At 39.5% G+C, this 17,369-nt stretch overlaps 1 protein-coding gene across 2 annotated transcripts in view; it reads left to right on the top strand.

Annotated features, from left to right (window-relative positions):
- The first annotated feature begins 838 nt into the window (after positions 1–838).
- galntl6 (polypeptide N-acetylgalactosaminyltransferase like 6) overlaps positions 839–17,369 on the top strand; it is a 134,581-nt gene continuing 118,050 nt past the window's right edge. The window contains exons 1-2 of one of the 2 annotated variants that reach the window (XM_061246497.1): positions 839–1,027; positions 1,374–1,529. In XM_061246497.1, coding sequence (XP_061102481.1) covers positions 1,509–1,529 — 21 coding nt within the window. In that variant the 5' untranslated portion in view covers positions 839–1,027; positions 1,374–1,508. Of the gene's footprint in view, positions 1,028–1,373; positions 1,644–17,369 lie in introns of both variants that reach the window. The other variant, XM_061246495.1, reaches the window with a different exon arrangement.

Raw genomic sequence — 17,369 nt, 5'->3', positions numbered from 1 at the left:
CATTAACAATTTCCATCCGGTTGTACTTGCCTCTGAGGAGCTGTCAGCCATGGTTAGCACTGGTACAGTGAGGATTTGACACCAGGCCTGCAGGCCACATTACTACAGAAACAGTGCTTTATCAAGATGAGCCACCCGGCTGCCTCGAAATGCAATATGGACCTGCACTGAAATACAGTGCTTTGCTTTCACAGTCTCAAAGACACTGGACATTAGTTATGAGAGGATTAAATGGAGACAATTAGTTTGTCTATATCCTAGTTGAAGATTATTATAACTATTAGAACACACAAACAGGCAATGATGTTCATACAATAACACATTTATAATAAATAAATATTCATTCATGCAGAAATACAAATGCACAATTTCCATAAGCCTCAACTTAGAGGACATAAAAACATTCCCATCTAAAGCATTTGTATTTTCTGCTGTTCTGGGATCATAATTATTTTAGCATAATTAGCCTATTTAAAAACCTGAATATTGACAAACAAAAGTCACAAAGACACACAGTCCCCCCGATTCTGCTTTCAAGTCATTGATGGCTCCGGCATTTCACCCGTTGGTGTTTTTTGCTTTTGCTTTTTCTCAGACCACTAGAGTTGTGGATGTTAATGGTGTCCCACATTTTGTCTTTTTCTCAAATACTAATTGAGATTTCGGGATGTTTTCATGGTAATGCGTGGTACACGTGTCTTGTAGTTGCAACGTCTGAAAATGTGAGGTGTAAGGAGAGAGAGGCAGAGAAAAAGAGAGAGAGAGAGCGCGAGGAGGAGGTGCGGAAAAAATATCTTGTGAAAGAAATCCAGTTCATTAACGTTTCTCTGGTGCCGTTTGAAAAGAGAACAAGCCGAAGTACATGGAAGTATATTTCGTTGATGCCCGCATTATCGAAGAGCATCGTGCTTTTAGCGTCTTGTAAATTCTTTGTTTTTTCCCCCCCACAAAAGGACTAGTTAGCCTATATGATGAAACGGATATTACCACCAGGGCTGATGTTACAACATGCAAGCCAGGCTCCTTAGTAAGTCGTTTTAAATATGCAATGTCGCTTTTGCGTGATTTTTTTCTAGTATGAGTCATGTTGCAACTCCGTCTATCGTAAGTGCAGGAACTGGAACATATTAGCTACTCAATGCTATATCGCGTTAGCTCGTTATAAGTAAAGGATTCGCGAAATATCTTCACAGCTTATGACATTCAGGTTAATATCACCCAGTAGCCGACTGATAAGCTACATCACACCTACACATTCTTCTAAGTATTACATATGCCACACGCGAGTGAATTTTGTAACACATATATGATATGCGCACAATTATTTGACGCCGATGTGCGCAGGGTAATACATTGTGATTTCTTTGTTATAGGTAAAAGTTTCGGCGCATTTCCCAGGAAAGGTGATTTGGCTGTTTGGTCGAAGAAATTGAACTGGACAACACGTGCGATAACGCGGCTTCTACGCTACTGAATCTTGGATTTTACCACTCCGTAGTTTTCTCACAATGAAGAGGAGACAGAAACGGGTGCTTCAGATGGCATTTTTATTCACGATGGCTTTGATTTTTCTGCCAAACATTGGTTTGTGGTCGCTATTCAAAGAGAAACACCTGATGAAGTCGCACGAGACGGGGCAGCGGGTAGGCTATTATTGTACTGTATGTGAATAAGTTAACATGTTCTTCTCTTCTCTTGGATGAAGTCCAAGTTATTCGTTATGTTAGTTGAACACAGTACAAAGCTCAGTTCACTTCGGGAGAACTATTTAAAAAGTTGGTGATCTTACCGTAGTGACCGTGAGGAGTGAATTATAATGTAGTGGCTTCGTCAATATATAGACTGATATGTGCAGTGCAGTCGTGCAAATTAATGCCAAAATAGTGCATCGATGGCGCAAAGCCAGTAATTGTTGTTAATCGATAATGGATATGATGAACACCCATAACTGTGTTTTCATGCATTTTTATTGGCGGATTTATAAATTGGACTATATTCAAAGCCTTCACTTGAGGTACACACCACATAAATACTTTACTTGTTTTCCAACGTAGACTCTACTCCATAGACAATTTCATTTGCCCAAATTATTTGACACTTTGAAATGTGGATTGAATTTAAAGTTTTTTTTATAATTGCAGTACATAAATGCAAGTTTGTCATAGGGAAACTATAATTGTGTAATGGAAAACGCCCTTCCATACTTGTGATGTACCTACTGAGACAGACACTGGAATGAATATACACTCAGTGAGCACTTTATTAGGTGCTTATTAGACTGTTTTTGAATTATTGGTCTTCTGCTGCTGTAGTGTATCCACTTAAGAGGTTTGACATGTTGTGTGTTCACAGATGCTCTTCTGCATACCACTGTTGTAATGTGTAGCTATTTGTGTTACTGTCACCTTCCTGTCAGCCTTGACCAGTCTGGCCCTTCTCCACTGACCTTTCAAATTAATAAGTTGTTGTTAATGTTTTTTTTCTTTCTATTTCACACCAACTCTAGACACTGTGTGTAAAAATCCCAGGAGAGCAGCAGTTTCTGAGATACTCAACCCACCCTGTCTGGCACCAACAATCATTCCACAGTCAAAGTCACTTAGATCACATTTCTTCCCAATTCTGACATTTGGTCTGAAAAACATCTGAGCCTCTTGACCTCTTGAATGCTTGTATGCATTTAGTGGCTACAACATGATTGGCTGATTAAATATTTGCATTAACAAGCTGGTGTACAGGTCTACCTAATAAATTGCTCAGCGAGTATATGGTATATTCCACAGTGATGTAAACCTTGATTCTTATGATGCTGGTATCTCCTCATAAGAATCAAGACAAATACAGCAGGTAAAATAAGTATTGAACACGTCACCATTTTTCTCAGTAAATATATTTCTAAAGGTGCTACTGACATGAAATTTTCACCAGATGTCGGTAAGAAATCAAACCTTAGATGTCCATAAATTAAGTTATGTGTAATAAAATGGAATGACACAGGGAAAAAGTATTGAACACATGAAGAAATGGAGGTGCAAAAAGGCACCAAAAGCCAAGACAACAGCTGAAATCTATCAGTAATCAGAAAGCAATCCTGCCCCTTGTCAGTGCAAATTAATATCAGCTGGTTCGGTCCCAACTGATGGCTTATAAAAAGGTGTCTCATTGCCAAGGTGTCACACAAGAAACATCTCATGATGGGTAAAAGCAAAGAACTCTCTCAAGACCTTCGCAACCTTATTCTTGCAAAACATACTAATGGCATTGGTTACAGAAGGATATCTAAACTTCTGAATGTTCCAGTGAGCACTGTTGGGGCCATAATCCGGAAGTGGAAACAACATCATTTCACCATAAACCGGCCACGACCAGGTGCTCCTCGCAAGATCTCTGACAGAGGAGTCAAAAGAATTATCAGAAGAGTTGTCCAAGAGCCAAGGACCACTCGTGGAGAGCTTCAGAAAGACCTGGAATTAGCAGGTACAATTGTTTCAAAGAAAACAATAAGTAACGCACTCAACAGCCATGGCCTGTATGCACGCTCACCACGCAAGACTCCATTGCTGAAGATAAAACATGTTGAAGCTCGTTTAAAGTTTGCTGCACAACATTTAGACAAGCCTGTGAAATACTGGGAGAATATAGTCTGGTCAGATGAGACCAAAATTGAACTCTTTGGATGCCATAATACACACCATGTTTGGAGGTCAAATGGCAAAGCACATCACCCCAAAAACACCGTACCAATAGTGAAGTTTGGAGGTGGGAACATCATGGTGTGGGGCTGTTTTTCAGCATACGGCACTGGAAAACTTCATGTAATTGAAGGAAGGATGAATGGAAAAATGTACCGAGACATTCTTGATAAAAATCTGCTGCCATCTACCAGGATGATGAAGATGAAACGAGGGTGGACATTTCAGCAAGACAATAATCCCAAACACACAGCCAAGGAAACTCTCACTTGGTTTCAGAGAAAGAAAATAAAGCTGCTAGAATGGCCCAGCCAATCACCTGACTTGAATCCAAAAGAAAATCTGTGGAAAGAACTAAAGATTAGAGTTCATAGAAGAGGCCCACGGAACCTTCAAGATTTGAAGACTGTTTGTGTGGAAGAATGGGCCAAAATCACACCTGAGCAATGCATGCAACTAGTTTCTTCATACAGGAGGTGTCTTGAAGCTGTTATTACCAACAAAGGCTTTTGTACGACGTATTAAATAAATTTAACTAAGTGTGTTCAATACTTTTTCCCTGTGTCATTCCATTTTATTACACATAACTTAATTTATGGACATCTAAGGTGTGATTGCATGTGTGGGTTGCATGGGTTGTTACCGACATCTGGTGAAAATTCCATGTCAGTAGCACCTTTAGAAATATATTTACTGAGAAAAATGGTGACGTGTTCAATACTTATTTTACCCGCTGTATATAAATATTTTCAATATGCTATTTTTATGTTCAGCCAAGCCTCCTACATTACATGGATATCAAACTTTCTGCATTAGACTTTAAAATGTATAGAGTTTTCAGTGTATCGCCTCCTGTCTTTCTGTGTCACATCCATAACTCAAATAATTTGTCACCTTTGGCCCTTCCCCTCAGCCAAGTGGGTGCTATGATGCATTAACATTTTTTATCATGTAAGAAGAGTAATTTGTCTGAGGGATTTTGTTTGTCATTTTGTGTCCAAATGCCACATCTATAATGCTGGAATTGCCCATATTGTAACCATGAATTGTCTCGCAAATCTTTACCCGTTTTATTGTCTGAAGATTATTGTGCTTGTTTCCTGGCAGTACAGTTCAATGCCGTGAAGCATTTTTGTTTTCTTTTTTCTGAACTATAGAAAAAGTCAGTTGGGTACTTTGCCACTGATCCATGGTTTTCTAGGGTTTAGTGTCCTCGTCATTTGCCCATTGAATGAAATTGCTTGTCTCATTAACACCAGTATAGATTCCTTCCCCCTCTCTGCTAGTATTGCTGCTTTAGCGTGAGCTGGGAAACTTGATTGTGTCTCCTCACCTCTAGAGCTGGGGTTCTATATACATCTGTCTCTGGGAACTGTTCCTTACATTCCAGCTCTGTTTTCACACGCATAGAAGCACAGTGTAAACAGAGGGCAGCAGAGGGCCAGGTACCATGACTCAGTCCCCATGCCGGCTCAGGGAAGCCTCAGTACCGCATCAGCCTGTACCGTTTTAAACTCCCGCTGGTAGCTGGCACTTGATGCAAGGCCATCATGTGCTAATCACATCAAGCACAGATACAGCTCCTATGTAGATAAAGCTTGCTTAGGGTGAAGAATTATCCGTGTCTGACTGTACTGAGGGGACATGTAGTTTTTAGAGCCGTGTAATCAACATGCTGGCTTTGTGAAGTAAAACATCAAGAACTACTTTAGCAGTATAACCTTAAGCCAGGGATTTACCTCCTTTTCTGTAGGGCACAGTTACTACATAAATTAGCTCTATAATTAAAATGCTAACATATGATAAGCAAACCACTAAGTAGGAATTGCTGTAAACCAATACATAATCTGCGTTACCTTCTCATACATTATTAATTTTACTAACTTGAGGTGTAGCATGCACTGGCGGAGACTCTAAGCTACATATTTTAAATATAAATATTTTAATTGTTGAAAGTTTAATTGGCCTTTGGTTTAATCTGAGGTGGAGCTTGTGTTAGACATTAAATGTGTAAGTGTGTGTGTGTGTGTGTGTGTGTGTGTGTGGGACAGCTTGACTGGAGACACTGACTAGCATCTAGTACTATATGTGTTTCAAACTGAAATTCATGGTATAGTATAAATCAGCCAGTCAGGAGATTTACAGTGAGACTTATAGTTTAGTGAATGGCTGAGCTGGAGACTGGCAAAAATGTGGGCACCACTGGTCAAAAAGCCTTTTACAATGAATGTCTTAGTGAACAGAAGTGAACCTGACCTCTGAATGGTACATTTAACATGACATATTTCAAAGCAAGATTACTTTTTAGTTAGTTAGTCTGTTTTTTAATGTTTCAAAATAATTTAAAAAAGGAAAAAGGCCCTGTGCAAAAGTTTGGGAGCCCTGTCAGTTAGTACTTCCTCCTCGGGCAACTATAACAGCTTGTGAACGATTCTTTCATTTCTCGCTTTTGAATTTTTCCCAAATTCTTCCTGGCAGAACACCTCCTGTAAGGCATGTTTGAAAACTCTCCACAGATTTGCTGTAATAGTCTGGGGACTGTGGTGGCCATTCCAAAACCTTCATTTGTCTTTCCTGGAGGTACATGGTTGATTCTGGGGTATGCTTTGTTATATTATATTACATTAATGGCATTTGGCAGACGGTCTTATCCAGAGCAACGTACAGTTGATTAGACTAAGCAGGAGACAATCCTCCCCTGGAGCAATGCAGGTTAAGGGCCTTGTTCAAGGGCCCAACGGCTGCGCGGATCTTATTGTGGCTACACCGGGGATTGAACCACTGACCTTGCGGGTCCAAGGCATGTACCTTAGCCACTACGCTACAGGCCGCCCAATTACTGGAATGCCCAAACTCTCTTCAATTTCAATATCTGGACTGACCTTTGAACATGAGCCTCTAGAATTTATTGATATTTGGTGGAATCCATTCTTCCTTCCACTCGCACAATGTTCCATGTGCCCCCAGCTGCCACACAACCCTAAGGCATGATGGATCCACCATGCTTCACAGTTGGCAAGCTGCTCTCTACAAAAAGCTAGATCTCTGTTTGCTACTCTTTTTTGCAGTTCTTTTGCAGAGCATTTCTCACCAGGTCTCAGGCCATTCTATCCAAAATCTTTCTTGGTCTTCCAGACCTTGCCTTGTTTGAAACATTGAGAGAATTTTTGTTGCCTTCTCCTTCTTGGTGGAAATTAATCTTTTTGAACTCTTCATTCTGAAATCCTTGGACAACTGTTTAGATGAAACCATGGTTGTTAACAGCAGACAAAGCAGCCTGTAACTTCAGAATCAAAAGTTTAGCCCTGGAATTATAATCACCTGACTCATTGATGCCCTAACAAGTGAATCACCTGGGTCTGGGCCCTAGTAATCTTTTTTAAAAGTAACCAAGAATAATCCAAAAAATCCAAATCAAAAGAATATATATATATATATATTATTTTTTTTTTTAAATATAATTTAAAAATGAAAAGCGGTCTTGCTTAAGAATTTGCAGAAATGTCTCATGTGTAACTCTGTATGATTTAGATTTCAGGTTTGCTTTCGAACATACATATTCATTGTAACAGACATTTAAGCCAAGGATGAGGCGTTTCTGCACCCCACTGCATATGTGCAACAAGCTTCACATTGGTTCTAAATGTCGTAGTTCTGCTACTCATCTGACAGCAAATAGATGTCAGTACAGATCAGAAATGACTTATTTTTGGGCTTCATTCGTGCCCAGTATGCATGTTATAGCCAAATAGGAAATAGGAGCAGCAGCATGCATGGAACTGGCGAAGCTGAAATTACAGCAGACAGTTTTAATTAAGTAAGGTAGAATGTGATTAATTCTGTATTTAATGCTTGAATCTCCCCAGATTAATGTGTTTGGATTGGAAGATGAGCTTGAAGGAAGGAGCTGGACACTGATTTAGAGAGAGAGGGAATTGCCCAATTCAAAGCAGTGTTCATCCCCTTTTATTTTCAGTCAGGCCTGGGCTCCTAATATTAAAGTACAATTAATACATTCTGACATATTGCGCTTCTCCACAATATGTTCATTACTTTTGGCATCGCAGCTCTCCCTGTTGTGTCCCTTGCTTTCTAAATGGAACGTATCCAAGTTCTAAACCCATTGGAAAATATATATTTTATATATTTGGGTATCTGCTCTTTAAAAGTGATTTTATTAATTTTTGTGTGAAACCATGCCATGCTCACAGGCAGGGTTGTCAAATACCAGTCCTGGAGGGTCACAGTGTTTGCAGGTATTTGTATTTTTCTTTCAATCTGTAACAGTGTGTGGAGTCTTTAGCCAATGAAAGACTTAAATTCATCACTCGTGCTGAAACACACCAAGGACCAGAAGACACTGCAGCCCTCCAGGACCCGAGTTTGGCACCGGCGCACTCAGGTTCGATGTGATGCTAAGTTTAACATTAGAGAACCTTTTTAAACATTTCATAAATGAGAATGGCAAGCCTTCTAAATACAGTTTCCTACCTAGTGCCATGAGTCTAATTAAAAGTGAGGTTTTCTAATCTGAAAATGCATTTTTGTTATTCAAGCATTGCCTCTTCAAATGTTGTTCATCCATATTATTTGAATACATTGTAAAGTGGATAATTATGATTTGATCTTTCAAGAGAGCTCACCACCTGCTTTATTCAAAATTTGATTTAGTAATGACTCTACCCCTTTGGCAGAGATAAAATAAATATACTGAACATCACAAGACCTATTACGGCCCTCATGCCTATGTAATATAAATATTCTCAGAACTAATCAGGTGATGCTATTACTACTGACTAAGTGGTAATTGAGATATATAAGAGCTGTATAACATAACTATTTTGTATATATCAGAAGTATATTTTATATTGCATGACCATATACTACAATATGTTTTTAGCTTAACACAGAACGCAATGAAAAGATTTCTGACATGAGCACTATTTCTAACATGGCCTGCACACCCTCCTGTCAGACTAGTCGCGAACTCACGCGAGTCTTTATTGAAACTCGGGCAGGTTAAACAGGCAAAGGTTGGTTGCTGGCAGACAGGAATGGAGTAGACTAAGCAGTTCGTAGTTGATAATCCAAGCGAGGGTTCGTTAACGGGGCAAACAGACACAGCAAAGGAAATCCATAATGTAGTCACGGTCACAGGCAAGAGTTCGATAACGAGAAGGCAGTCCAAACAGGCAGATTAACAGAAACGAAATCCAAAAACACAAACCGGGAATCCAAACAAAGTCCAAGGACAGTGGGTCATGCACGAACAGATTGTGTGTGATGCTCAATTAATCTATTCATTATTGATTAGTATTATACAGTTGGATTGATGAAATATGGTTTGAGATATGAGTCATTTGCATTTATTTTGTGTCAAGAGCAGGTCTTAGGCATAGCATGTTGGTGCAGCCCACTCATGTTTGTGTAAAATTGCTTTTATCTGCTTCTTGTATCTATAGTAGCACACTTGCCTCTTGAGTGCTCCAACAGGAAGTTTAGATCAAAGACTGGATGGTAACAGATGCACTGACAGAACATACTTGCCCACCTTTTCATTTCTACCAGGAATAAGGTCAATAAACTATTCAGCATCCTTCAAGATCCAGCCCAACTCTCGCAAGAAGCCATCCTGAGATGAATCATCAAGCCCTTCTGATGTGACCCTGATTCTAGAGCAGAACATTGCTAGCTATTGACAAACAAACCTCTGAGATATACTGTAAGAACGTACCTTAAGAACCTTTAGATATCAAAGTTCCAATTTAATCACAAAATGTGTTTGTCCATGTGCTTAGTTTTAGACTGCATTAGAATATCACAAGTAGCAACAATTCCACATTAATCATAATTGATGTGCAATATCCTTGATATATGGAAGAATCAATAGCTCAGCACCATAATTTAGATTGAATCTTGGAAAGTGAGCTATAGATACGGCATACAATAAAATGGAATAAATACATGTTTGTATGTAACACATACAGACTGTACACAGACAGATAGTGACTGCAGCTGCAAAGTTCTAGTGAATTATGGTGCATTTGCATCAAGAAAGGAAACAACTCCAGGCTGGATCTGGGTTCTGGTACTAACTCAGCATTTCCGGGGAAAATGGGCACAGATCCACCATGGAGTCGCTTGCTATAAGGAATAGGTATGTGGAAGGGGCTCATGTATGGGTGTGTAGAGTTTGTTATGCGCAGGAAGTTAAACAAGACTCTTTGTTGGAGAAGGAAACTTCTATTGGGATTGGCTCTGACATATGAGCAGACTGTTTAGCTCTGAGGCCTCCTCCCGATCTCCAGAACCCGAAGGCCTAAAGAAAGAACACAACGTGGCCAGGACCTGGCAGGAACTTCTGGTTAACACATGGACACATCTGAAATATCAGGCCTCAAATAAATGCTGTTTGATTTCATTTGTAGGGCAATGGTGAACATGAGGTGTCCGCAAAGACATTGACAAAAGGGCGGAAAAGGGTATTAGCCGGTTCTGAACAGCTCTGTGTATGTACATGTACATTTATAGAGAGGACAGGCAATTCCCGTCAGTGATTGTCTCCCCTCATTGATAAGGTCTACAGTAACAGGTGATTTATGGCTTGTCTGTATTTGGTAGCTGTTATGCCAGCCCATGTTCTTTTCACACAATGGCTGTGTGCTGTGCATGCTGCACTCCAATTGATTATTCAGTCTGATCTCACAAAGATACGGATGATCTAATGAGATCCAAATGAGAGAAAGTAAATGTAGGTCTACGTCTCAATTTGTTGAGAAATCACAGAAATGGGAACTAATTGCAATACACATTAAAAAGCTGCATTAAAAAGAGGCAACAATTACAATCTGGGAGCAGGAAATTCATTCCTTGCGCAGAGAGCAAAAGGATATCTGAGAGATAATAAATAGAGTGAGAAAGCTTTTTTCCTCGGGTGCTCTTGTAGATTTCATGAGGCATGAAAGGTCTGTGTGGTGACATCTGATTCGGGGGGACACGAGGATAGACTGCGGTGTTAAATAGTAATACTTGAGTCTATGGCAGTGTGATGGTAACCTTCACATGGGCATGTTTTCCGCTCTTCCTCCATTCTTCAGTGTTGGAAGTGAGCTTCTCCTTTCACATGCAAAGCAGACTGTGTTTTTCATTGCACACTGCTGTTCAGACTGCAAGACTGTAATTGTGTATGCAAAATCCCAATTAATATTTCAGTTTTTAATGTTTTTTTTATTTGCCTGTTAGACACTGTAATCTGGGTTATTCTGAATGGCTTCTGTTTTACTATTCTCAGTGAATACAGCTGAATATTTATGGGCGAGCTTCAGGTTAATTATCTTGATAAGTGTTATAACAACAGCATCCTACCAAGCATTTCTACCCACACCATCCCAGTTCTGTAATCTATACCACAGTGCTGCTATTGCACAAAACATGCACACACATGAATATAGACAACACTGCGGCTATTACACAACATGCACACACACACACACTCACACACACACACACACACACACATGTTTCATTTAAAATCCAATGTGTTGGAGTACAGAGCCAAAACAAAAGAAAATTGGGTCACTGTCCAAACACTTATGGAATGCACTGTGCGCTGTTACATATCAGAATGTTGTTACATTACTTATCACAACAGCAGTTTGTTTCACTGACACTCTGTACTGTCTTAAATTCCTAAAAATAAAAATAAACATTTTGGTAAGCAAAAGACAACAGTATTTTGAGCATTCCATTAGTGATGTACATTATGTTGTCTCTCACATATGCTTATTTGCTCATAAAGCAAACTAGTGCCTGTTTTATGGTCCTTTTCTTTGCTCTATTTCAAATCGTTGAAAAGGCGATAATAATGAGGAAATTCATTCATGGGAAAAAGTGTTTAATGCATTCTTATAAGATTTTTATTCATACAAAAGAGGACAGTGAAAAAATAAGTGTGATAATGAGGAACAGACTACAGCTGCAGTATACTGTACCTCAGAATTTTGCATTGGCTTTTGCCATTAAATGGGCTGTATATAATGTACAGAGGATTTGAAGCATCTCTAGTACAAGTGTGCTACCCGGTCATAAATCAGTGTTTTCCTGTTTGCTCTTCTCGTTCTGTTATCCTCACACTGATAGAGGGGTGAGACACAACTCTTCAAAACGTGAGGTTAGTGAAGCCTGTTACGTTTATTGGCTTTTCCCCTTTATCCCTGCTCTGAATTACAGCATTAAAATCCACTTTGTGATACACTTCGCTGAGGAAAGACACCGTGTCATAGCACATATAGAAAGATCTCAGAATAATGGCGTAACCAGTCACACACCTTGGTAATAAATAACCAGAAAGTTATGAGACTCCAAGACGCCAAGAGTCCCACAAAAGACCCTGGGCAATTTAAATACACAAGACAAGCAAGACACAGGTGGAAACAATAATTACAGCAAAGGTTTGATAATGAAATTAGACAAACACAAATTCCATCTATTATCACTTTCTGCTTGCGAGCAGGAACCATGACAGCAGGCAAGGGTAATATGATTTTTTTTTTTAATTGCCTTGTTTAAAACCCAGACAATATTTTTTCATTTTTATCTCTGTCAAGGAGGTTATGTAATGGCATCCATCTGTCCAGCTGTCAGTCTGTTCTCCATCGAAATCTGGAAAAGCAATGGCTTATAAAACCCGTGTCACCATCAGGCCAAGCATTCAATTCATGACTGACATTATCTCGAAAAGTAATTGACAGACCGCCATGAAATTTGCTATACGCATTCTTGTCCCCAAGAGGTGGAAGCCTATTGATTTGGTGACCCCAGGACCTTTGCTCAAAACCACCATCATATCTCTAAAAGTACTGACTGTATGGCCACGACATTTGCTCTGCACATTGATGTGAGGGGAAATTGTTGTGCCTTGACGGAGGTCTGCAATTTTACAAGGAGCTAGTGTCTAGCTAGTGTGCTAGACTGCATTCTATCTAGCCTTTTTTTGCTTTTTTTTTGCTTTTTGTTTTAGTTTCTAAGGTCAGTCCATGTCAAACTGAAGTGCTTTTCTGAAAGGTAATTTGAAGCAATCTTTTGTTGGAGCAGAAGTATCTTTTCTGAGTGTGCTCCGTAGGAGGCCTGGGTGCTCAAGTTTGTATTGATTGACTTTGAGGAAAATCAAACTTGCAGTTACATGACAGAACGATATCTGCAAAATCTCCACATGAGTAATTAAATTTTTTTCCCTTGTAAAATGGATTGATTAATTTAAATTTCAGCTTGCCCCAATGAAGGCATGAAAAAAAGATGCTGTGAATGACCATAGATTTTTAATTATGTGGTTCATTTTAAAGCGATTTGTATGAACAGTGTATGAGAAAAAAGTAAGAAAAATCAAAGGGAAAGGCTGTGATAATTGCTGTGTTTTCCAAGTTGGGCAGAAACCCAACGGATGCTGAAACTTCACATACAAAGTTCCCAGAACTAAGTACTAAGTACATATAATAAATACAGTTGTGCTCATAAGTTTACATACCCTGGCAGATTTTGTGATTTCTTGGCCATTTTTCAGAGAATATGAGTGATAATGCAAAAACTTTTCTTTCACTCATGGTTAGTGGTTGGGTGAAGCCATTTATTATCAAACAATTGTGTTTGCTCTTTTTAAATCATAATGACAACAGAAACTATCCAAATGACCCTGATCAAAAGTTTACATACCCTGGAGGTTTTGGCCTGATAACATACACACAAGTTGACACACACAGGTTTAAATGGCTATTAATGGTAACCAACCTTACCTGTGATCTGTTTGCTTGTAATCAATGTGTGTGTATAAAAAGTCAGTGAGTTTCTGGGCTCCTGACAGACCCCTGCATGTTTCATCGAGTGCTGCACTGACGTTGCTGGATTCCGAGCCATGGGGAAAGCAAAATAATTATCAAAGGATCTGCGGGAGAAGGTAGTTCAACTGTATAAAACAGGAAAAGGATATAAAAAGATATCCAAGGAATTGAAAATGCCAATCAGCAGTGTTCAAACTCTAATTAAGAAGTGGAAAATTAGGGATTCTGTTGAAACCAAGCCACGGTCAGGTAGACCAACAGAAATTTCAGCCACAACTGGCAGGAAAATTGTTCGGGATGCAAAGAAAAACCCACAAATAACTTCAGCTGACATACAGGACTCTCTGAAAAAAAGTGGTGTGGCTGTTTCAAGATGCACTATAAGGAGGCACTTGAAGAAAAATGGGCTGCATGGTCGAGTCGCCAGAAGAAAGCCATTACTACGCCAATGCCACAAAGCACCCCGCTTACAATGCGCCAAACAGCACAGAGACAAGCCTCAAAACTTCTGGAACAAAGTTATTTGGAGTGATGAGACCAAAATTGGCCACAACCATAAACGCTACACTTGGAGAGGAGTCAACAAGGCCTATGATGAAAGGTACACCATTCCTACTGTGAAACACGGAGGTGGATCGCTGATGTTTTGGGGATGTGTGAGCCACAAAGGCACAGGGAACTTGGTCAAAATTGATGGCAAGATAAATGCAGCATGTTATCAGAAAATACTGGAGGAAAATTTGCACTCATCAGCCAGGAAGCTGCGCATGGGTCGTACTTGGACGTTCCAACATGACAATGATCCAAAACACAAGGCCAAGTCGACCTGTCATTGGCTACAGCAGAAAAAAGTGAAGGTTCTGGAGTGGCCATCTCAGTCTCCTGACCTCAATATCATTGAGCCACTTTGGGGAGATCTCAAATGTGCAGTTCATGCAAGACAGCCCAAGAATTTACAGGAACTGGAGGCTTTCTGCCAAGAAGAATGGGCAGCTTTACCATCTGAGAAAATAAAGTGCCTCATCCACAACTACCACAAAAGACTTGAAGCTGTCATTGATGTTAAAGGGGGCAATACACGGTATTAAGAACTAGGGTATGAACATTTTTGATCGGGGTCATTTGGATAGTTTCTGTTGTCATTATGATTTAAAAAGAGCAAACACAATTGTTTGATAATAAATGGCTTCACCCAACCACTAACCATGAGTGAAAGAAAAGTTTTTGTATTATCACTCATATTCTCTGAAAAATGGCCAAAAAATCACAAAATCTGCCAGGGTATGTAAACTTATGAGCACAACTGTATTTCCCCATGTAATGTGTAAAGAAATTAATTATAAATGATGTAATAATTTTGGTCATTTATATTAATGAATTAATTTCCTCCATCTCATGAGACTGTATGGGTCTGTTGTAGTGGTGGGAATGTGAGACTGTATATGCCCAAGAGCGCAAAAACAGACAATATCATGAAAGTAAATAGTTTAAAATAGAAACAGGACTGAGGTTACCCGTGCAGCATGCTGCAGGTTTGGCTACTGAAAGGGTGATTGTGGTGTTGGACCTCAGACTCAAGGAATCGATTTATCTGAATAAATTTGCTTGTGACATCACTGTCCAATGGGTACCTTTATAAAACCCTTGATACTTATTTATGAACTATTTTATTATGATTTATAAATCAATTAGGGCTTGCAGTGGAAGGGCTTGATCCTATAACGAGAAATAAGGATGAAGTGAGCATGGTTGATGTGTTTGTCTCTTTTCAAAAGAGCATTGTGATTTGCTGTTTTCAAATGGAAATGAAGATGAGAATATAAGATACGTCTCTTTGTGAGTAAAATCAATCAATAATGAACAAATTGTACATAGCTATTACCTAATCAACTGTAGTGTACTGACACTGCAGATGTGAAAACAGGCATAATCATAATTTTTGATGCAGCTGAATAATATTTTTTTCTACTGGATGAGAGCAGAGCAGACACCAATTTAATTGGCCTGGTTCAAAGTGTCATCTGAAGAATGGCACAATGTAATGCATAGCTCCCCAACCACTGTACTGCGACATTCAATTTGTTTTATTTGATCCTGAGGAAAGCACATCCCAAATCACTTACGAACACCTCTTCCAACAGCATTTCCTTCCCATAGCAGGTCTCCCATCCAGGTAGTGGCTTGGCTTCAGCAGTCGAGCATGGCATAGCTGTTGGCACATCCCCACTTCATTGTACCATGCAGCAGACAGCAGCATTTTACTGTCAGCACACCCACTGCACCACAAATGCAGACCTGCAATTGTGGATGTTTGACAGTGTTAAGACTGTGCCTGAGTTTAATTATAAGAGTGCACTGTACAGACATCGACCCCACCGTACACCCACCTACCCTGCCGTACACACACCTTCCCCACCGTACACACACTGCCCCCACTGTGGACAACATCCTAATCACCCCTCATTTCCCCCACGCCGAGCAGAAGCCAGGTGTAATGTGTTAGAGCGGTAATAAACTTATCAGAAATGCAGAATGGGTTTTTAGCTGTTTGCTCTCTAATTGCATATGCAGATTAAAGCCATGAATCAGCATCCTTCTTGGCACATGCCTCTTTGCACTAACTATACAGGCCATTAAGACCAGCTCCTTTAATCTTAAACTCATCGCCCTCTGCTTTGCAGTTATTTATGTCATCCTATGTGTCGGTACTGCTTGCTCCTAATTGCGGTTAGCTATTAAGATTAATGGTTCAGCTTGGCTGGTCGCATCTGCCAAGTTCATCTTTGTTTCACATCAGATGGAGGTGAATCTGGCGGAGGGTTTTTAGGATTTTCCTGGGTTGGATTAAGCAAACCAAATATCCTCAATGGATTAGATTGGGTTTACCACTGTGGGTATAGTACTGTATGTGCATTGAACATGAGAGCAAATATGGAAATATATCTATAAGAATGAATGTATTTATTTTTATCACTTTGTTGCGTATCATTGCTTATTTACCGTTGTGTGTCTGTGTCAACACTCTCAATCTTTCTCTGCTCTAACATTTTTTTTTTCTCCGTTACAATGTTCTGACCACACATTTTCCTTTTCCTAATTGTTTTGGATGCAAAGGTAAATGTTTATTGAACCCTGTTTCATTTTTACTGTCTCAAATGGGAAAAAGTGGAAGTGATATTAGACCAAAGTCATGACTGTGTATATGTAATTTCCTCCAACCTTTGCCTCAATACGTCTGTGTTACTGGTTGGATAACAAACAGGTTTACCTATGACTCTTTGTTATAGTTTTAAGATCAACAAATCAAAACAAAGAATGGAACTGAAATTAAAAGAATCGCTAATGTGATGTACACATTAACATGTGTGTGCTTTACAGGTCATTATAACTGTCTGAGTTGTACAATAATCATTTCCATGCATCTTTTTCAAGGGTCCAAGTATTTTCTAGTAAAATTTTTGATGCCATTACTTTTTCAATCCAAGTGTATTTATTCCACATTTGGACAGCTAGCTTGTTTGCTAAAGCACTGCTGGACTGGGCATTCTCTTGACTTCTTCTAAGTCCTGCCCTTTATATTATTATTTGTGACACTGGTCCTGAAAGAACACAGCCACTGGCCATTTCTATGGGCCACAAATAACAGCTGGAATTGTCTACTGAAGGCTGTAATACCCAAGTTGCCTTATGCCTTGGCTAGTTTGACCATTTTTGTGCTCTTCTTTGAAAATGTCTGAATTGAGGAAGCCTGGTGGCATAAATCGATAAGTTGTTTATCTTCCAAGTGGCTTACACTATCTTGGTTCTCTGCTTTTGAGAGCTTCTAAAATTGATTTCTCTGACA

This window comes from Conger conger, chromosome 6 (assembly GCF_963514075.1).
Source record: "Conger conger chromosome 6, fConCon1.1, whole genome shotgun sequence".
NCBI lineage: Eukaryota > Metazoa > Chordata > Actinopteri > Anguilliformes > Congridae > Conger > Conger conger.
This window is presented reverse-complemented; position numbering and strand designations above follow the sequence as displayed.